Source organism: Salvelinus sp. IW2-2015, linkage group LG11, assembly GCF_002910315.2.
Source record: "Salvelinus sp. IW2-2015 linkage group LG11, ASM291031v2, whole genome shotgun sequence".
Taxonomy (NCBI): Eukaryota; Metazoa; Chordata; class Actinopteri; order Salmoniformes; family Salmonidae; genus Salvelinus; species Salvelinus sp. IW2-2015.
Window position 1 is genome coordinate 38,814,382 of NC_036851.1, and position 23,184 is coordinate 38,837,565.

A 23,184-nucleotide genomic window follows, 5' to 3' on the forward strand; every position below is an offset into this window, starting at 1 on the left:
CCAGGTTACAACACAGGGACGATGACGCAAGTGGTCTCCCTACAAAAGCCCCTTTGGGGTGGGTAGTGAGGACACCGTCGGAGTGGTCTACATATCTTTCCTCTTCAGGCGGCTCCACAGGGAAACAGGTAAGCCAATGTTGTTCCTTCCATGGTAGATTTTTTTATGGTGAACAGAATTTGTATGCCATTGCCTTGAAACTGAGTGGTTTGTCAACTTGGTGTTGAAATCAACCACATTGATTGCTCCTGGTCCTAAACAAACAAGGTATTTGGCCTAAATTTCAGCAAGTAGTATTCAAGAAAAAAACTGGGTTTCCAGGAAGTTCAAGATATCAAGAATCACCTATTTTTGTCAGTCTATTGTTCTCTTAATTTACATTCAATGTACTGTACATATGCCTTGTCAAGTACATATGCCTTGTCAAGTACATATGCCATGTCAAGATTTTCAGGAACATAGTAAAGGTTGTGGTTAGTGTTGTGTACTGTAATGCACCAGAGGAGTGCCAGGTTAACCAGATCCACAGCTGAGGTAGGCAGTGATCAGTATCCCTTTGTTAACTGAGATCTGCACTGCAGGATCAGTGTCTTTGACTTTAGCGGCGCATGGAAAGCAGATAAACTACTAGGTTACAGGCCTCTTTAGTGTTTAACGAGCCAGAAGAGTCAATGCTTGAGTCAAGGTTCCCCTCCATCAAAACCACAATCTGGAGGTTTCTGAAGATAACATTATTTAGGCTATTCTATTAGTTTTTTTATGTAATTTAACAGACACTTTTATCCAAAGTGACTTACAGTCATGCGTGCATACCTTTTTTACATATATAGGTGTTCCCGGGAATCAAACCCACTATCCTGGCATTGCAAGCATCATACTCTATCAATTGAGCTACATAGGACCACGTTTAATTTGAATTTATGAGTACTGTGTTGAATACATTCAACTGGTTACTGAAAATATTCTATGTGGGTCCAAAGTGGATTTTTTAAAATATCATTAATATAATTCAGGATATATCGGTATATGAAAACCTTTTAAAACATTTGTAGCTAAGGTTTCCCTTCCGCTTAACTGTCCAAAGTAAGCAAGTCAGGAAAAATAATTAGCCAATAAAAAGTGATTCAGGGCTCCCTGGAAAGCTCCTTGAATATGAAAGATTTGGAAATGTTTACTTTCTCATCGTTACAATGTGGTGTTTGGGCAGAAATGGGACTCTAGCACTGAGTAAACAGGACTCTTGAATATCAAGCGCATCCCTTCAGTCAGCCAGAGATAACTGAGGAAGTAGTGGTTGGTAATGATGTCACAGACCTTTGATGCTCCTGTTTGAAGTCTGAGTGTTTGAGTGTGTGTGCGTGTGTGCGTGTGTGTATGTGAGGGAATGGGGGGGTAGGAGGAGATCATTCTGTTTTGTGTGTGTGCGTTTCCGTGCGTGCATGCATGATAATCTATGTGTGTTTCTGAAAGAGTGAGTTTCTGTCTTCGTTGAGAAGAGTATGAGCAGCTCTGGGAGTATTCTGTCAGCTGTGGCAGGTCAATACCCCAACCTTTCCCCTGTGTTCCTCCTGTGTGCTCTGCAGGGTGAGTTGCTTTCATCTCCACAGAGCAGGTGATATGAGTTAACACTGAGGTCACATTGGCAAGTTGCCCAGCAACCACACACATCCCAGACACATCAAACTGCCTTTTACACACATCCCCAATACATCAAACTGCCTTTTACACATCTCCCTAATACATCAACTACCTTTTACACACATCCCCAATACATCAAACTGCCTTTTACACACATCCCCAATACATCAAAGTGCCTTTTACACACATCCCCAATGCATTAAACTGCCTTTTACACACATCCCCAATACATGAACTGCCTTTTACACAGATCCACAATACATCAAACTTCCTTTTACACATCTCCCCAATACATCAACTGCCTTTACACATCTCCCCAATACATCAACTGCCTTTTACACATCTCCCCAATAACTCAACTGCCTTTTACACATCTCCCCAACAACTCAACTGCCTTTTACACATTCCAATACATAACTGCTTGACATACCATCCCCATACATCAACTCCTTTTACACATCTCTCCTCAATACATACGGCATTTTACACATCTCTCCAATACATCAACTGTCTTTTACACACATCCAATACATCAACATGCCTTTAAAACCATCCCAATACATTAACTGCCTTTTACACATCTCCCCATAACACAACTGCCATTTACACAATCTCTCCAATAACTCAACTGTTTTTTACACACATCCCAATACAAACTGCTTTAACCCCAATCTCAGCTCTCTACACATAATCATCACTGTCTTTTCACACATCCCCAATACATCAAACTGCCTTTTACACACATCCCCAATACATCAAACTGCCTTTTACACACATCCCCAATACATCAACTCCATTTACACATCTCCCCAATACATCAACTGCCTTTTACACACATCCCCAATAAATCAACTGGCTTTTACACATCTCCCCAATACATCAAATACCTTTTACACACATCCACAATACTTCAAACTGCCTTTTGCACACAACCCCAATACATCAAACTGCCTTTTACATACATCCCCAATARATCAACTGCCTTTCACACACATCCACAATACCTCAAACTGCCTTTTAAACACATCAACTGCCTTTTGAATACATCCCAAATACATCAACTGCCTTTTACACACATCCAAAATACATCAACTGCCTTTTACACACATCCCCAATACATCAACTGCCTTTTACACATCTCCCCAGTACATCAACTGCCTTTTACACAAATTCCAATACATCAAAATGCCTTTACACACATTCCCAATACATCAACTGTTGTCACGCCCTGACCTTAGAGCTTTTTATGTCTCTATTTTCGTTTGGTCAGGGTGTGATTTGGGTGGGCATTCAATGTTCCTTTTTCTATGTGTTGTATTTTTTTTTTTACTTTGGCCGGGTATGGTTCTCAATCAGGGACAGCTGTCTATCGTTGTCTTTGATTGGGAACCATACTTAGGTAGCATTTTCCCACCTGTGTTTTGTGGGTAGTTATTTTCTGTTTAGTGTTTTCTGCACCTGACAGAACTGTTCGTTGTCGTTTCTCGTTTTGTTATTTTTGTTCTAGTGTTCAGTATTAATACAAATCTTGAARATTTACCACGCTGCGCTTTGGTCCGACTACTCCTCTTCAGACGACGAAAACCGTTACAGAACTACCCACCACCAAAGGACCAAGCAGRGTGGTAAGAAGGAGGACTGGACATGGGAGGACATTTTAAATGGCAAGCGATCCTGGACGTGGGAGGAGATCCTGGCCGTGAAGGATCYCCTGCCCTGGGAGCAGGTAGAAGCAGAGAGGAAGGKGAAGGCAGCAGCTAAAGCGGAGCGGCAATGTTATGAGGGAACACGGCTGGCAAGGAAGCCTGAGAGGCAGCCCCCCAACTTTTTTTMMGGGGGGGGGCACATGGTAGGTGTGGCAGAGTCAGGTTGGAGACCTGAGCCAACTCCCTGTGCTTACCGTGGCGAGCATGTGACTGGTCAGGCCCCGTGCTATGGGGTGATGCGCACTGTGTCTCGGCCGAGCATTCACAGGCCGGTGTGCTCGGTGCCAGCGTCCGGCATTTGCCGGGTGGAAGTGGGCATCCAGTGTCTCGGCCGAGCATTCACAGGCCGGTGTGCTCGGACCGCCGTGCGCCCCACGGCCCAGTGTATCCGGTGCCTCGGCCAAGGAAGAAGGCCTCCTGATTGTCTCCCCAGCCTGGTGATCCTGTGCCTGCTCCCTAGAATCAGGTCTCCTATGTGTCTCCCCAGCCTGGTGAATCCTGTGATGCGCCCAGCCCGGACTTTCCAGAGACGGCCTCAGAGACGGCCTCGCAGCCCGGAGCCTCCCAGAGGCGGCCTCCAGCCCGGAGCCTCCAGAAACCTTCTCCATGTCCGAAGCCTCCCCAGAGACGTTCTTCCAGTCCGGAGCCTCCAGCGACGGCCTCACAGTCCGGTCCGTCCAGCGACGCCCTCTCAGTCCGGAGCCTCCAGAGTCGCCCTCCCAGTCCCCGGGCCTCCAGCGACGCCCTCAGAGTCCGGAGCCCCAGCGAGGGTGCCGAGTCCGGGGCCCCGCAACGAGGGTAACAACCGTCCGGGGTCCGCAACGAGGGTGCCCAGTCCCGGGGCCCGCAATGAGTGTCCCCTGTCCAGGGTCGGCGGCGAGGGTCCCCGCACTAGAGGCGCCACCAAGTGGGCCAAGGGCCCAGAGGTGGAGCGGGATATAACGTCCCGCACCAGTGCCGCCACCGGCAGAGAAATGCCCACCCAGACCCTCCCTTATAGGTTCAGGTTTTTGCGGCCGGAGTCCGCACCTTCGGGGGGGGGGGGGGGGGGGGTACTGTCACGCCCTGACCTTAGAGCTTTTTATGTCTCTATTTTGGTTTGGTCAGGGTGTGATTTGGGTGGGAATTCTATGTTCATTTTCTATGTGTTGTATTTCTTTGCTTTGGCCGGGTATGGTTCTCAATCAGGGACAGCTGTCTATCGTTGTCTCTGATTGGGAACCATACTTAGGTAGCATTTTCCACCTGTGTTTTGTGGGTAGTTATTTTCTGTTTAGTGTTTTCTGCACCTGACAGAACTGTTCGTTGTCGTTTCTCATTTTGTTATTTTTGTTCTAGTGTTCAGTGTTAATAAAAATCTTGAACACTTACCACGCTGCGCTTTGGTCCGATTCTTCTTCATGCAARGATGACCGTTACAACTGCCTTTTACATACATCCCAAATACATCAACATGCCTTTAAACACATCCCCAACACATCAACTGCCTTTTACATACATCCCAAATACATCAAAGTGTATTTAACACACATCCCCAATACATCAACTGCCTTTTACACACATCCACAATACATCAAACAAATTTCACACTAAACCCACCCCTGCTAAGATGCACTGTATCCATTTACAGAATCCATGTTGATCTAAAGGGGTGAGCAGGTGGACAATATACAGTTATATACATATACAGTTTTATTTTACCATGCTTTATTTTGGCTAGATAATTCACTTTTAAGGCCTTCCTACTACCCTAAGGACTTTTAAAATGTTGGTCATTACTGCACCTTTAACGTACTGGACTTTTCTCCTGTGTTTCTCCTTACAGATACATTAAGCCAAGCGGTGGGTTCCAGGCTAACACCACCAACCATGCTGCAGCTCACCGTGGTTCTGATGTTAATCGCTTCAGTAACAGAGACTTTCCCTGCTAGCAGCCTCAGATACTCCCACTATACCCAAGGTACAGTCACTCATGTAAATTAAATAGTGTCTGTAAATACAGTATGTATGTGACTTAAGAGGACAAATTATCAGTGGTTTAGATCAAATGAGATGAGATAGAAAAAATGAAGGTCATGCTTCACATGAGTGTTAGTCCTAAAATCATCATTTTTACAATGACATGACAGTATTATAACAGACATATAAAGGGTGACTGAGGCACGTGTTGTTTTTGCTCTGGTGACTGTTAAGGCTCATATTTGGATCTACAATGTAATATAAACTTTGTTTCCACAGGGGAGAGTCCAGACAATGCAATGCTAAAAGTCTTGAGAGATGTATCCACTGCATCAACAGAGGGCCCACCCCCTGACAAACTTCCTGCTCTTCTACCCAATGACGTAGACAATCCACTGCTAGAGGCGGAACTACCCAGAAGGGTGTGGTGGTGGTGGTACCCAGCGAAGCCCCAACCACAAAACAGGATTCGTCAGAATCGAGCATGGAGGTCCTCATACAACCATAACTCCTTCGGCCTACGTTATGGAAAATGATAGTTATTACGTCTCTCAGTTATGTACTTGATTATATTTGGAACAGTGCCTGACAATATGATGTAGGTAGATATATGTATGTGGAAAAAGCAGACAAAATTCCAAGGCCTACACTTGAAATATTGCTATATCATCTATGACGATTCATGACAGCTATTGATGAAATTACTTTATAATGACTTTATCATTTCTTGTTTACAACACACTGTCATGTGTTACCCATATGTGTGTGTGTTTTGCGACATGTTTCCGTTCTGATATCTGTGATAGTTTTATGAATGCAACTGGAAATCAAAAAGATGACACCATTCAATAAATGGTCACTGTAATCCAGCAGACTGAAATGTAATTTATTTTCAGCAATACTTTCAAGCAACTCCACCTCATGTGTTATCAGTTCAACATCAACATGGTTTCCTCTCTACAGAGGGGTTGTGGTCAACACATTTTCACTGGGGGTTGGCTTATTTGTCTGATCTATTGGTCTATAAACTGCTCAAGCATAAGATGAACTAAGTACTGACAATGTAGAGTAGATAATGTTTTAGAATCAAGTAGCCAAAGCATGTAGATACCCAGAGACAACAGCACCTTTACCGGGTCAGAGACCTTAGGCCTAGAGTAGTAGGACTTTAATACAGTACATGAACATGAAGAGAGTCTACAGTTTTCTTATCGGGATGCTTCTGCTTACCAGGTTGGAAGGTAAGGTTCAACAGAACACACCACAATGCATTGAGTTAATTGGGGGGTGGGGGTACTAAAGTAACAAAATAAAGTCTATTCATAAACTGAATTAAGTAGTTAACCAAACATGAATACATTTAGTTTTATTGACTAAAAGGCGGACAACATTGTTAAAAGCCCATAGATTTTGTTGAGTGGCTAGCCATAGCTAGCATGGTTTAAAGCTACTGTTCTGTTCACTGAAATTGATATACAGTACAAGAAAATGAATGACAGTGTAGAAAAAGGCAGATCACAAAACCGATCCTGTGTGAATTATAACAGATCTGGTATCCTCATTCGGACATTTTCATGCAAATTAGAGCTAAACAAAAAACATACAAAGTGACATTTCTACAATTTCAACAGGTGATTCGGGAGTTCAGCAGATTAATGGGAAATTTGGAGGCTCTGTGGGATTTAAGTGTTCAAATGGTTACTGGCTATGGCCTATCATTGAAAACTATGAGCAGCTTTTTGCCAAGTTTCCAGAGAAACAATAAGTTAACAGTTCCGACCTGTCCTGCCTGCCCTGACACCGAACCCGCCTGCCATTCCATTCAGCCTGCCCTGACCTCGAGCCTGCCTGCCGCCCTGTACCTTTCGGACTCTGACCTGGTTTACGAACTTATTCCTGTCCTCGACTTGCCTCTTGCCTGCCCCTTGTATTTGAATAAATATCAGAGATTCAAACCATCTGCCTCCTGTGTCTGCATCTGGGTCTTATCCTGAGGTTTGATAGAAATGGAATGACATTAGTTATTGTTGTTGTATCAATGACATTAACTGGTATGAATCCTAACTTGATATGTGTCCACTTGACTCAGACTTTCARGTAAATCATGCATTGTCCATCGAAGATTTGGACAAAAACAGATCGGATAAGATGAGATAAGTTAGTATTCGGCTCAAAGGCAATACATCCTTACCCACTGTGTTATTTGTTTTTTTGCAGCAGCCCAAACCCATTGGTGTTCTACATGGCCATAGGAGCAGGCACTGCCATATCCTTAGCATTGTGTTGGTGGTTCTGAAGAAGRGAAGTGGTGAGTGTTAAGGGTGATCATTTAAACTTAAAACAATGGTTCATTAATCAGATGTCATCATAATCTCACATGTCAATAACCTTGTTCCTGTAACYACTCTCCTCTTCGTCTGATAGGAATCATCGGACCAACACGCATCGTGGTAAGAGCTCATAATACAATTTAATCAAATAAACTGAACAATAAATGACAAAAAAACAACAAAGAGCGTGAACGCCACGAAACAGTCCTGTAAGGTGAAAAAAACACAAAACAGTAAACAACTACCCACAAACACAGGTGGGAACAGGCTACCTAAGTATGGTTCTCAATCAGAGACAACGATTGACAGCTGCCTCTGATTGGGAACCATACCAGGCAAAACACATAGAAAAGGACAACATAGAACAAAACATAGTATGCCCACCCCAAATCACGCCCTGACCAAACCAAAATAGAGACATAAAAAGGATCTCTAAGGTCAGGGCGTGACAGTTCCTTACATAACAAGGTTGGGGTCAATTTTAATTCAAGGCAGTCAATTCAGGAAGTAAACTGAAATTCCAATTCAATAGTTTTTCCAATTTCAATGATTTTCAATAAACTGAAAAAAATATTTCAAATGTTTTTAAATGTTAGAATTTTATATTGGAATCACTTCCTGAATTGACTGCCTTCAATTTGAATTGACCCTAGCCCTGTTACATCAGAATCTCACTGGTGTTAATAATTTACTTACATAAACTCTAATTTTCACTTGAAATCTTTTTGAGTAAATGAAGTTGACATCCTGTAATGCATGACATACACAGATACACTGGTGCAATAATGGGTTTAATTCCTGCTGGGGCCACCCATACAAAAAATGGATGCACGCATGACTGTAAGTCGCTTTGGATAAAAGCATCAGCTACATGGCATGCATAAATGTCACGCCCTGGCCATAGAGAGGTTTTGATTCTCTAGTTTGGTTAGGTCAGGGTGTGACTAGGAAGGGCATTCTAGTTTCCTTATTTCTATGTTAGTGTGGTTCTCAATCAGAGGCAGCTGTCTACCGTTGTCTCTGATTGGGGATCATATATAAGTTGTCATTTTCCMTTTGGGTTTTGTGGGATGATGTTTTCTGTTTAGTGTTTTTCCTGACAGAACTGTGCACTTTCGTTTTCACCTGTTGTCATTTTGTTTGAGTGTTTTTTGAACATTATATCATGAACACTTTCCACGCTGCGCTTTGGTCTCATTCCGACGACAACCGTTACAATAAACTAGGACTCTTCCCTAACTTTCTTAATGCTCTTCGTCCCTTTTGGGGAACAATAGCTAGATGTCTGTAATGTACAGGGCATTATTTGTTAGGTAAATCTGAGCAGCTATCTTATCCATTACATCCACTCATAAATCAACATATGAAAACATTTTTGTCTTTCACTAAATCCAGCCACATCCAACCAAGGTGGAGGCAAAATCCAGGTACGATTCTCCAGGACCACCCCAACAAATATGGCTCATGGCAATGCTTATGACTGGGAGACTGCATTTATTATGTACCACCAACACCATCATCTCACCGGAGTCATTGAAGAGGCTGCAGGTAAACATATCTCTGTCCTGTGTATATGTAACATTCCCACTTGGTATGTCAATCGTTATGTACATTCTCAAGCTATGTTTGTTTTACAATTAACCAATGTAGACCAGACATTATTTAAGTACATACAGACTTTATAAACTAAATTCAATACGGATGTCTCCATTTTGTTGATTACAAGACTTCCACAACGAGATCTGATGACTCGGTGATTGACCTCACAGGAAGCAGGAACCCTCTAAAACCTCTGCTTTTGATTATTGCCAAAACAACATGAAGCTAAAAATAACATAATAGAACTTGGAGAACATTATGTTAGGCTATTCTGTTAAAGTTTACTTGAGATGTGCACAATCCTGACAACGGTTGAATTCTATAAAATACAGAATATGTCCTATATGAAAAACAGTGTGTAAAGTTGACATTTTCCCTGTGTTTTTTTCTAGTCGAACGATTTCATCTTTGGCCCCTGCATTAATCCCAGTGTCAGAGAATTTGGCCAAGACAAGGATTACATCAACGTTTCCCCTGAGGCGTCTTTGAGGGGGGTACTATGAGAACGTGGCGTCTGTCCTGGGAGGAAGGTACCATGGACGATCCGCCCTGGAGATGACTACAAGAACGTGGAGGAATAGCTAAGAYAGGCAGAGGAGGAGGAGGATGACTATTACGATGAGGTGAAGACAGAAGAGGCCTCTGCCAGGATATGTAGCCAACAGAAGAAAGAGAGGGGAGTGAAACAGACAAAGGAGATGATAAGGAGGACATGGAGGATGGGGAGGACAGTGATGACAATGATAATGATGACTCTGTGAACTACACCACTGTGGTGTTCAAACCCAGAAACAAGATCAAATGAGCCTGAAGAGGGAAGCTACCAGACACTGTCTGTCAGTATGTTGTCACCTTGTACCAAACGTATGGTTGTAAAGGTGCAGTGTGTAGAAATCGCTCCGGTATTACCTGGATAAAAATGATAAACTGTTTGGTTTATTTCAGTTTATGTGACAAAACAAGAAATGTAGAGATTCATTGTATCATCTAAACGGCTTTAAAAATTATTTTCAATAACCAAAAATATAGTATTTTCAGCTGTTTGAAGCTGGTGTACAAAACTGAAAGTAAAAAGATMCAAAAACTAAACTTAATGACAAGAAGCATAGAAATAGTAGAATGAATAAAATGAATCAACTGCTTGTCCGACTTGCGTTCAATGAGAATTACAGATCCAATGACATTTCAATTAGTGATGCACCGATATTACATTTTTGGCCGATACCGATATCCAAAATGTTCCTTGRCCCCCAAAAAACGATAACGATAACCGATATTTAACATTTATGCTGCTTTTTAAGCATTCTAGTACAGTTAAATAGTTAACATACACACATGTACGCAGCGGTCTAAGGCACTGCATCAGCACAAGAGGCATCACTACAGTCCCTGGTTCGAATCCAGGCTGTAACACATCCGGCCGTGATTGGGAGTCCCATAGGGTGGCGCACAATTGGCCCAGCGTCGTCCGGCTTTGGCCGGGYTAGGCCGTCATTGTAAATAAGAATTTATTCTTAACTGACTTGCCTAGTTAAATTAAGGTTACACACACACACACACACCACACTGACCAAAAGGTTATTTTGTTGGCATTTACGTATGTCCCCATTACCAGTAAAACGTTATCAAAACCTATTTCTTTCACTTACTTGCTGTGCTGTTCCGTTGTTCTTTTGTTCAGTCGTTTCATTCTCAACCAGGATTTCTATGGAACGCTGTTTGGGTCTTTGCTATGGAACGCCGTTCAGGTCTTTGTGTGTCAAAAAAATATACTATTTAACACTATTTGACGTGTTAAATAAGCTTGTTGACCAATCAGGACCTGAATATGACTGCACGTCACATAATAATTTAACGCGTTCATTTTTTACGTAGTTATTATTACACATTGTTTACACTATCACTCGTATTTCATATGTCACAACAATTAATGATACATATGCTATYATGCTGGTAAAGTTGTCTCGRGCACCTACAGTGCCGGTCATAAAAAAAAGCTAGCTAGCTCYTGGATGCAAACAATGTTCTTCCCCAAAAACATAGCAAAACAACATAATCTGTTTCAGTAGCTATAGTTAGCTGGCTAACTATATAGTAGGTATCATCATCTGAAATATGATTGGATTATTGGATTAATGGTGGTAGAACCCATCTATGTTAAGATAGCCACAATAAGGATTAGTCACAATAGTGGACTTTGCGGTTAGCCTTCAAAATAAAAGTATTGCATAATTCAACTATTTGTATTCATTTGCATCACTGTCAATGACATACTTTTATTTTGAAGGCAAACCGCAAATTCCACTATTGTGCCTAATCCTTTTTGTGGCTAGCTTCACAACACATAACCCGGTGCGGTCAAGCCTCACTAGCCAGATGAAGCTAGCTGGCTGCTTATAACGTTAGCTTTGGGCAACAGGGTTAAGTAGCTGGCTAGCTATTTATTTTCACGAACTGAAGTTCAATTTCAATAGGCGAACAACAAGTGGCAACCTAGCTAATACTTACTCACAAGGATTCCTAAATCATTGCTAAGAATAATGACAATGACTGCGGTTTCTACTGGTCATTGTTTTCAGGCTGGTTATATTGGTGCTAGCTAGGTACCAAGCTAAAGCTAGCTAGCTACCCCAGAAGTTGCGGCTGAACAAATTAAGCTTCATTACCAATGCGGTATTGTAAATACATCGTTTGTGGCCGGTGTTTGCTTGTTTGCAGACTTTTTTGTACAGCTTTGACAGTGTTACTGTATCTTTTTTGACATGCAAAGACCCAAACGGCGTTCCATAGTATGTATGTTGTGAAGCAAATAGCAGCAAATAGCAGTTATTACTTTGTAACTCCGGTAGTGCAACATCTGAAAAATAGCACACTTGGTAGTGTGTTAATTGTCAAGGGCAATGAATTCCATTATCTTTGCTTTAACCTTTACTTAATATCCATCCCGGATCCGGGATCCTCCTCATCAAAAAAGCTGACTAGCATAGCCTAGCCTAACGGGACAGGGATATCATATAATATAATTTTCATGAAATCACAAGTCCAATACAGCAAATGAAAGATAAACATCTTGTGAATCCAGCCATCATTTCCGATTTTTAAAATGTTTTACAGCGGAAACACAATATGTATTTCTATTAGCTAACCACAATAGCCAAAGACTCAACCGCATATTGTCACCATGTTTCTACCGCATAGTTAGCTATCACAAAACCGACCAAATGGAGATATAATTAGTCACTAACCAAGAAACAACTTCATCAGATGACAGTCTTATAACATGTTATACAATAAATGTATGTTTTGTTCGAAAATGTGCATATTTGAGGTATAAATCATAGTTTTACATTGCAGCTACCATCAAAAATATCACCAAAGCAGCCAGAATAATTACAGAGAGCAACGTGAAATACCTACATACTCATCATAAAACATTTATGAAAAATACATGGTGTACAGCAAATGAAAGATAAACATCTTGTGAATCCAGCCAATATTTCCGATTTTTTAAGTGTTTTACAGCGAAAACACAATATAGCATTATATTAGCTTACCACAATAGCCAAACACACAAATGCATTTATTCACCGCATAGATAGCATTCGCAAAAACCAGCAAAAGATATAAAATTAATCACTAATCTTGAACAACTTCATCAGATGACAGTCTTATAACATCAGGTTATACAATACACTTATGTTTTGTTCGAAAATGTGCATATTTAGAGCTGCAAACCGTGGTTATACATTGTGAAAATGTAGCAACATTTCCCCAGAATGTCAGGAGCTATTTTGGACACTCACCTAATCTGACCAAAYAACTCATCATAAACTTTACTAAAAAATACATGTTGTACAGCAAATGAAAGATACACTGGTTCTTAACCTCTCTGGGATCGCGGGACGCTTGCGTCCCAACAGCCTGTTAAAATGTAGAGCGCCAGATTCAAAAAAAAATCTATAAAATCAAACTTTATTAAATGACACATATAAGATACCAAATTAAAGCTACAGTCGTTGTGAATCCAGCCAAAATGTCAGTTTTCAAAAAGGCTTTTCGGCGAAAGCATAAGATGCTATTATCTGATGATAGTGCAATGGCTACACTCTCTTTGTTGACAATTTCAACCATGCCGGCGCTACTCAAAACGCAGAAATAAAATATAAAACATGCATTACCTTTGACGAGATTCTTTTGTTGGCACTCCAATATGTCCCATAAACATCACAAATGGTCCTTTAGTTCGATTAATTCCGTCCATATATATCCAAATTGTCCATTTATTTGGCGCCGTTGTACCAGGAAAAAAAGCGTTCAATTTGCGCAAAATCACGACAAAATATCTAAAAAATTACCTCTAAACTTTTCAAAGTTACTTTTGTAATACAACTTAAGGTATTTGTAAACGTTAATAATCGATCGAATTGAAGACGGGTTCAATTCTGTTTTCAATTACAGGATATCAACAAACTCACGGTACTTTTCAAGTCTTGCTCAACTTCAAAACATAAAACACCACGCACTCCACTTCCGGGTCAATATCTTTCTCAGTTTTACTAAGGAAAAACCTTAACCTTTTTTCCATACAATGGCGACATCCAGTGGAAGCAGTAGAAACTGCGTGGATAGTGATTAGAATTCTGGTGTGCCCATGATAACCATTGCACATACAGGAACTTAACAATAAAAAAGTTAGTCCTCAGGTTTTGACTGCTATATAAGTTCTGATACTTACAGATATGATTCAAAACAGTTTTAGAACTTCAGAAGTGTTTTCTATCCAAATCTACTCAATAATTATGCATATCTTATATTCTGGGATGAGTAGCACGAGTTGAAATTGCGCATGCTATTTCCTAAGTGAAAACTCTGCACCCTATCCTCAAAAGTTTAATAAAACCGCGTGTTGATTTTTAAAAATAAATTTACCATAAAAACAGCTTGCTTTTGCGAACAGCGCCCGCCAAAACGGCGGAGAATAGAAATAACATTTTCCACAGAATACAAAATAACATCATAAATTGTTCTTACTTTTGCTGAGCTTCCATCAGAATCTTGTACAAGGAGTCCTTGGTCCAGAATAAATCGTTGTTTGGTTTTAGAATGTCCTTTTCTCCTGTCGAATTAGCAACCTTAGCTAGCCATGTGCGCGAACATGCCATCGTTCTCTTGACGCAAAGAACGGAAAATTCCAAAAGTCCCAATAAATCTGATAAAACTCGGTTGAAAAAACATACTTTACGATGTTATTATCACATGTATCAAATAAAATCAGAGCCGGAGATATTAGCCGTGTATACCGAACGCTTATCAGAAGACAATGTCGACGTACTTCGCGCGCCAGAGAAGATAAAGACATTTCCAGACCTGTCACTCCAAAAGGTCTTGTTCGSCCTCAGATCAAGCTAGACACCCCATTCCACCTTCCACTGCCTGTTGACATCTAGTGGAAGGCGTATGAAGTGCATGCATATCGATAAATATAAGGCAATTGAATAGGCAGGCCCTGGAACAGAGCATCGTTTTCAGATTTTTCACTTCCTGTATGGAAGTTTGCTGCAAAATGAGTTCTGTTTTACTCACAGATATAATTCAAAAAGTTTTAGAAACTTGAGAGTGTTTTCTATCCAATAGTAATAATAATTTGCATATTGTATGATCTAGAATAGAGTACGAGGCAGTTTAATTTGGGCACGATTTTTTCCAAAGTGAAAACAGCGCCCCCCTATTGACAGAAGTTAATGGATTTCGCCTTTGAGTTGTCTTGCTGAAACTGTTACTCTTTCAAATGACTGCTCGACTTGCTAACTGCTTGATCCACACAGCAGACATTGTGGGCTAGTTTAGGAATGCTGTGTTGCACATATAGCGCAACATTTTATCATTACATGTACCTACGTTATATAGGTATGCACGTCAGCTTTGACCTTGGTTTTGCACATCGGCGTTAAACTAGACATCAACAGATATCGATGCTGGCATTTTTAGCTAATATCGGCCGATTCCGACATATATCATGCATCCTTAATTTCAATGTGAATTTGGTCGGGTCGCTCGCGTAGCTGAATATTGTGCCTTTAAAACAATGTTCCATCTACTCAAATGTTATGTGCATAGATTACATCAGTTATTTATGTAACTATTGAGTAGTTTGCTGTTTGGATGACGTAAGTAAACCCACTATTGTCCTCAAAGATATTCAAGACTTCTCTCAACTACATTATGTCATTACTGTTTATTGATTAATATGATTCAACTCAGAAACATACTTGAGGGATTCTTATCTATGTGTCTGATGTTCTGGCAATAGCAGTGCGTGGGTAAAATCACTGGGGAAGCCAAGCCAGGGGAAAAAAGCAATAGTACAACGTATATGTTGTGATAATTGCGATTGCGTTGGTTGCTTTTTAACCTGTTAGTTCATATGCCTTGCACCATGATATATAGGCCTAAGGCCGAGAGAATAAGAAGACACAGTGGTAGAATAAATTTAAACACACCTTTGCTTCATGACAACTCCGGAGAGCAACATCTGTCCGGTGAAGTCCACAAAGCATTTTGCATGTAACTAACATGATCTACAGCATGGTCAAGCAAATCGTTGATTTAGAACCACAGCGAGTTACCGTAAGCAGCTTCCTCCACTATTCCAGCACCATTTCAACCTCAACATTTCAACATCATCAAATCACCTATGCTTAGTTTAGTACAGTGACAACTAAAAMATACCAAAGAAATGTAGTTCAATCAACGTAAGCTAAATATGATGTGGCTGTCCATGGTGCTAATTTCTGTGTGTGTGTGTGCATGCATGCCCGCAAGTAGAAAGAAATATGTTGAATCACCCTGCTTGTGGAGAAATTCCAATGATATCCGAAATAGACTATGATCCTATCATACAGTACAAGCTTTTAGTTTTTGTTGTCCTAGGCTACTTGGCTAAAATGCTTGCTTGCTAGCCTAACTTCCTTTCATGGGCAATGATAATACATTACTACATCTACCTATTGAACTTCCATCCTCTCAGGCCAGGGGCAAAATATATGAATTTATGGTTGGATCACAATCACTGTTAAAATCATTGGCCAGTACAGATAATTATGTAAAAGTCAAATTCCCTTACTCCATCCTTGGCTAATTTGGTATTTGGTATTTTATTAGGATCCCCATTAGCTGTTGCAAACGCAGCAGCTACTTTTCTATTGGGGTCCACGCAAAACATGAAACATGACATAATACAGAACATTAATAGACAAGAACAGAATTACATATATATTTTTAAAGGCACACATAGCCTACATATCAATACATACACAACCTATCTAGGTCAGATAGTGGAGAGGCGTTGTGCCGTGAGGTGTTGCTTTATCTGTTTTTTTAAACCAGGTTTGCTGTTTATTTGAGCAATATGAGATGGAACGGAGTTCCATGCAATAAGGGCTCTATATATCATACTGTACGCTTTCTGGAATTTGTTCTGGACTTGGGGACTGCGAAAAGACCCCTGTGGCATGTCTGTGTGTGTCAGAGCTGTGTGTAAGTTGACTATGAAAACAATGATTGATTCTATATGTTTTGCACATGACAGTTTACAATCTAAGGCAACGCCAAATCATTTAGACTCCTCAAATTATTCAACAGCCACACCATTTATTACCAGATTCAGCATATGTCTAGAACTTAGGGAATGATTTGTACAAATTACAACACTCTTAGTTTTAGAGATGTTCAGAACCAGTTTATTACTGGCCACCCATTCCAAAACAGACTGCAACTCTTTGTTAAGGGTTTCAGTGACTTCATTAGCTGTTGTTGCTGATGCATATATGGTTGAATCATCAGCATACATGGACACATGTTTTTTTACTGCCAGGTCATTGGTAAAAATAGAAAATAGTAGAGGGCCTAGAGCGCTGCACTGTGGTACACCACACTTTACATGTTTGACATTAGAGAAGATTCACTTAAATAAAATCATTTGAGTTATATTAGATAGATTGTTCTGAATCCGCAATATGGCAGAGGTTGAAAAGCCATAACGCATACATTTTTTCAACATCAGGTCATGGTCAGTATCTCAAAGGCTGCAATGAAATCTAACAGTACAGCTCCCACAATCTTCTTATTATCAATTTCTTTCAACCAATCATCAGTCATTTGTGTCAGAACATATTGAGTGCCRCTCTATATAAGCATGCTGAAAGTCCCTTGCTAACCTCTCTGGGATCGTTCGGGACGCCACCTCGCCAATAGCCAGTGAAATTGCAGGGCGCCAAACTCAAACAACAGAAATCTCATAATTAAAATTCCTCAAACATAAAAGTATTTCACACCATTTTAAAGATACACTCTCGTTAATCCAACCACAGTGTTCGATTTCAAAAAGGCTTTACYGCGAAAGCAGAACATATCATTATGTTAGGACAGCGCCTAGTCACAGAAAGCATTCAGCCATTTTCCAACCAAAGGGAGGTGTCACAAAAAGCAGAATATAGATAAAAGTATAGTATAGATAAAATGAATCACTAACCTTTGACGATCTTCATCAGATGACACTCCCAGGACTCAATGTTACACAATACATGTATGTTTTGTTCGAAAAAGTTCATATTTATATCCAAAAACATCAGTTTACATTGGCGCCATGTTCAGAAATGCCTCCAAAACATCCGGAGAAATTGCAGAGCCACATCAAATAACAGAAATACTCATCATAAACTTTGATGAAAGACACATGTTTTACATAGAATTAAAGATAAACTTGTTCTTAACCTGTTATGGCTGCAGCCCGTGACTAAATTAATGACATACATCCAGTCTCAATGGAGAGCGCTGAAAATTCACATCTCATTATTCCAATTATTTTTTTTATATTTAACTTTCACAGCATTAACAAGTCCAATACAGCATTTGAAAGATAAACATCTTGTCAATCCAGCCAACATGTCGATTTTTTAATGTTTAACAGAGAAAACACCACATATTTATGTTGACTCACCACAAATAAAAAGGAGGACAGACAATTTTTACAGCACAAGTAGGATACAAGTAGCATGCACAGCCAACTAACCTAACTAGAACCAACCTAAATAACCTAGAAAACCTACCTCAGATGACAGTCCTATAACATTGTTACACATATAATCTATGTTCTTGTTCAAAAAATTGTGCATATTTTAGCTATAAATTCAGTTTTCATACTGCTACCATCATTTATTTTTTTTATTTTTTTATTTTACCAGGTAAGTTGACTGAGAACACGTTCTATTTGCAGCAACGCACTGGGAATAGTTACAGGGAGAGGAGGGGGATGATGAGCCAATTGAAACTGGGGATTATTAGGTGACCGTGATGGTTGAGGGCCAGATGGGAATTAGCCAGACAGCGGGGTTAACACCCTACTCTCTACGATAAAGTGCCATGGGATCTTTAATGACCTCAGAGAGTAGGACACCCGTTTAACGTCCCATCCGAAGAGCGCACCCTACCAGAGCAGATGTCCCCAACTCACTGCCCTGGGGCATTGGGACCTTTGTTTAGACCAGAGAGAAAGAGTGCCTCCTACTGGCCCTCCAACACCATTCAGCAGCACCTGGTCTCCACATCAGGGACTGACCAGGACCAACCCTGCTTAGCTTCAGAAGCAAGCCAGCAGTGGTATGCAGGGTGGTATGCTGCTGGCGATCATAGCTACAGTCAGAAATCGACGGGAGTAGCCAGAGAAAATACAGACACCACGTCAACTACTAATCACACATCCTAAAACATTTCAGAAAAATATTGGTGGATAGCTAATGAAAGACAAAGATCTTGTGAATAGAGCCACCATATATTCCGATTTTTGAAGTGTTTACAGCGAAAACACAATATATCGTTATATTAGCTTACTACAATAGCTAGCACACAGCAGCATTGAAATTGTCCTAGTCAAACGGTAGCGATAGCACAGTTCGACAGATATATGAAAAGAGCATCCAAATGGTCCTTATCTTTGTTGATCTTCCATCAGGAATGTTCTCCAAGGGTCCCTTTGTTCAGAACCGTCTTTTATTTGGATCAGAACGAACGATTTCCTCTTGATTAGCAAGCACACTGGCCGTGCGCGCGCTAACCTCTCCGTCTTGACAAAATTCTTGCGTCGCATCACGTCTAAAGTCCAGAATAAATTTCTAATTAATTAAACTATATTGCAAATAACATACTTTAGGATGATATTGTGACATGTATCAAATAAAATCGAAGCGGAGATCATATTCACCTTTAACGAGGTTTTCCAGGAGCGAGTCCAGGTCTACTTCTCTCGCGCCCAGAAAAAAAATAAAGTGCGCAACTCTCACTCCAAGAGGTTGTGTTCAATCCCAGGACGAGAATAAATCAAGTCATTTCTGCTCTCACTTCCGCATGACACCAGGGAAGGCGATATGACGTGTTTCTACAGTCCTAAGTGACATGCCCTTTTATAGACAAGCTCTTGAAGAGAGACATCGATTTTGGAAATCTCACTTCCGGATAGGAAATGGGCTGTAAAAAGAGTTCTGTTCCACTTAGAGAAATAATTCAAACGGTTTTAGAAACTAGAGACTGTTTTCTATCCAATAGTAATAATAATATGCATATTGTACGAGCAAAAATTGAGTAAGAGGCCGTTTGAAAATTGGCACATATTTTCCAGTTTTTCAATACGCCCCCTGCAGCCATAATGCAACCGCTGTGTCAGATTTCAAAAAAGATTTACGGCAAAAGCACAATATTCAATAATCTGAGTACAGCGTTCAGCCACCAAAGCAGGCCATACAGTTACCCGCCAAATTGTTGAGTCAACAAAAGTCAGAAATAGCATTATAAATCTTCACTTACCTTTGCTGATCTTCGTCGGAATGCACTCCCAGGACTCCCACTTCCACAAGAAATGTTTGTTTTGTTCGATTACGTCCATATTTATGTCCAAATACCTCCGTTTTGTTCGRGCGTTTAGTTCACTATTCCAAAGGCACAATGCGCGAGCTCAAAATCCAGAAGAAAAGTCAAAAGAGTTCCATTACAGTTTGTAGAAACATGTCAAACGATGTTTACAATCAATCCTTAGGGTATTTTTATAAGAAGTCTTCAATAGTATTCCAAACGGACAATAGCGTATTCATTACAGAGGAAAAAGAAGGAACGGCATACCCGCGTGACCGCGCAGTAAACAACTCATTGGCCTCAGCCTAGTCCACTTGTTGAAACAGCTCTTATTCGACCCCCTTCCACAATAGAAGCCTCAAACAACTTTCTAAAGACTGTTGACATCTGTTGGAAGCCTTGGGAAGTGTCTGGCCCCATAGACACAGCATTTTGGATAGGCAATCACTTAAATGAAACTACAAACCTCAGATTTAACACTTCCTGGTTGGATTTGTCTTAGGTTTTCGCCTGCCATATGAGTTCTGTTATACTCACAGACATTATTTTAACAGTTTTGGAAACTTTAGAGAGTTTGCTTTCCAAATCTACTACTTGTATGCATATCATAGCTTCTGGGCCTGGGTAACAAACAGTTTACTCTGGGCACCTTATTCATCCAAGCTACTCAATACTGGCCCCCTTTCCCAAAGAAGTTAACTTGTTTACAAAGAAATAGCATTGTATTTGGTCAAACACTATTTTTTCCAACAGTTTGCTAAGAGCTGGCAGCAAGCTTATAGGTCTGCTGTTAGAACCAGTAAAGGCCGCTTTACCACTTTTGGGTAGCGGAATTACTTTGGCTTCCCTCCAGGCCAAGGGACAAAGACTTTCCTCTAGGTTCAGATTAAATATATGACAGATAGGAGTGGCTATAGAGTCAGCTACCATCCTCAGTAGCTTTCCATCTAAGCTGTCAATGCTCGGAGGTTTGTCATTATTGATCGATAACAACAATTTTTCCACCTCTCCCACACAAACTTTACAAAACTCAAACTTGCAATGCTTTTCTTTCATTATTTGTTTTTCTATGCATGAATACGATGGCTCACTGTTCGTTGTTGGCATTTCCTGTCTAAGTTTGCCCACTTTGTTAATGAAGTAATCATTAAAATAATTGGCAATATCAAATGGTTTTGTGATGAATAAGCCATCTGATTCAATGAAAGAAGGAGTTGAACTTGTCTAGAAAGTTTTTTTCCCATCGTTCTTTAAATTATTGATCTTTATTTCATAACACAGTTTATTCTTCTTCTGTTGAGTTTAGTCACATAATGTCTCAATTTCCAGTAAGTCAGCCAGTTAGACGTGCAGCCAGACTTATTAGCCACTCCTTTTGCCCCAACTCTTTCAACCCTACAGTTTTTCAATTCCTCATCAATCCATGGAGCCTTAACAGTTCTAACAGTCAGTTTCTTAACAGGTGCATGTTTATCAATAATTTGAAGAAGCAATTTCATAAATTCATCAAGTGCAGCATCTGGATGCTCCTTATTAATCACATCAGACCAACACATACTTTTAACATCATCCACATAAGAGTCATGGCAAAATCTTTTGTATGGTCTCTTATACACAATTCTTGGCCCAGCTTTTGGAATTTTGGCTTTCCTGGATATAGCCACTGCATCCAATGGGTACAGATACAGCTTTAGAACAAAGTTCTACAGTATTAACATGTGGATGATCTTGTTCCTGTAGTGTTTTTAAACACCCTGGTAGGTTGATTAGCAACCTAAACCAGATTACAGACACTGGTTACAGTGAAAAGCTTCCTCTTGAGCAGACAGCTTAATGAAAACCAGTCAATATTCAGGTCCCCAAGAAAGTAGACATCTCTGTTTACATCACATACACTATCAAGCATTTCACACATATTATTTAGATACTGACTGTTAGCACTTGGTAGCCTATAGCAACCCCCCGAAAGAAAAGGCTTTAGACGTGCCAAGTGAACCTGCAACCACAACACTTCAATAACACTTGACATGAGATCTTCTCTAAGCATTACAGGGATATGGCTCTGAATATATACAGCAACACCTCACCCATAAGCATTTCTGTCTCTTCTACAGATGTTATATCCTTGTATTGTTACTGCTGAATCATCAAATAAATTATCTAAGTGAATCTCAAAATGGCTAATATATGAATATTATCTGATGTTAGCAAGTTATTGATTTCTTGAACCTTATTTCTAAGGCTACGTACATTAATATGGACAATTTTTTGCCCTTTCAGGAGTACAGTAGCTTATCTGAGATAGAGATAATACTGAAAAGAGCAAACAAAGCAAGATAAAAAAAATATGCATTCAGCAGTCCTTTAATCAATTGGTGTGTGTGTGTGTATGAAAGGGACAATTTTAGCTAGCCACTGGAGGCCAACAACATAACAAGATGCAACAATTCAAGTTTTTTCTATAAATGACGTTATGATTTGATGTGATTGGTGTAAAGTCAAATCCAAACTGGCTTCTCTTGACACTTTTTCTTCTGTGCTAGGACCATTCACAGTTGAGTTCCCTCAGTTTCGCTCAAAGCTGATTGGCTATTATTATAAAAAATGTTTATCATTAAGTGTTACGGGCGGCAAGAATGTCATGCTTTTTTTCACCAGACAGCATCAGATAGATGGGCTACATATACTGGAAAAGAGGGGCGCTGTTTCGTTCGCTCGAATGCTTTCTCCAGTGAGATACATTCAGCTTTTTGTGAATTGAAGGAAAATTATGAAACACAGAGAAACAAAAGATCAAATCAAAAATAAAATCAAGTTTATTTTATATAGCCCTTCTAACATCAGCTGATATCTCGAAGTGCTGTACAGAAACCCAGCCAAAAACCACAAACAGCAAGCAATGCAGGTGTAGAAGCACGGTGGCTAGGAAAAACTCCCTAGAAAGGCCAAAACCTAGGAAGAAACCTAGAGAGGAACCAGGCTATGAGGGGTGGCCAGTCCTCTTCTGGCTGTGCCGAGTGGAGATTATAACAGAACATGGCCAAGATGTT

At 40.3% G+C, this 23,184-nt stretch overlaps 1 protein-coding gene across 1 annotated transcript; it reads left to right on the plus strand.

The window, feature by feature from the left end:
* The first annotated feature begins 43 nt into the window (after positions 1–43).
* On the plus strand, positions 44–6,172 carry kiss1 (KiSS-1 metastasis suppressor). The gene is made up of 3 exons (XM_070445720.1): positions 44–128; positions 5,170–5,304; positions 5,583–6,172. Exons 2-3 carry the CDS (start codon positions 5,214–5,216, stop codon positions 5,837–5,839), a joined length of 348 nt encoding a protein of 115 aa, XP_070301821.1. The 5' UTR covers positions 44–128; positions 5,170–5,213; the 3' UTR covers positions 5,840–6,172.
* The last annotated feature ends 17,012 nt before the right edge of the window (positions 6,173–23,184 follow it).

What these genes read in the sequence shown, in the direction of transcription:
- kiss1 (XM_070445720.1), top strand. Translation starts at nt 5,214, where the DNA reads ATGCTGCAGCTCACCGTGGTTCTGATGTTAATCGCTTCAGTAACAGAG. An exon ending in ATACTCCCACTATACCCAAG is followed by an intron (nt 5,305 to 5,582) that starts GTACAGTCACTC and finishes TTGTTTCCACAG; the next exon opens with GGGAGAGTCCAGACAATGCA.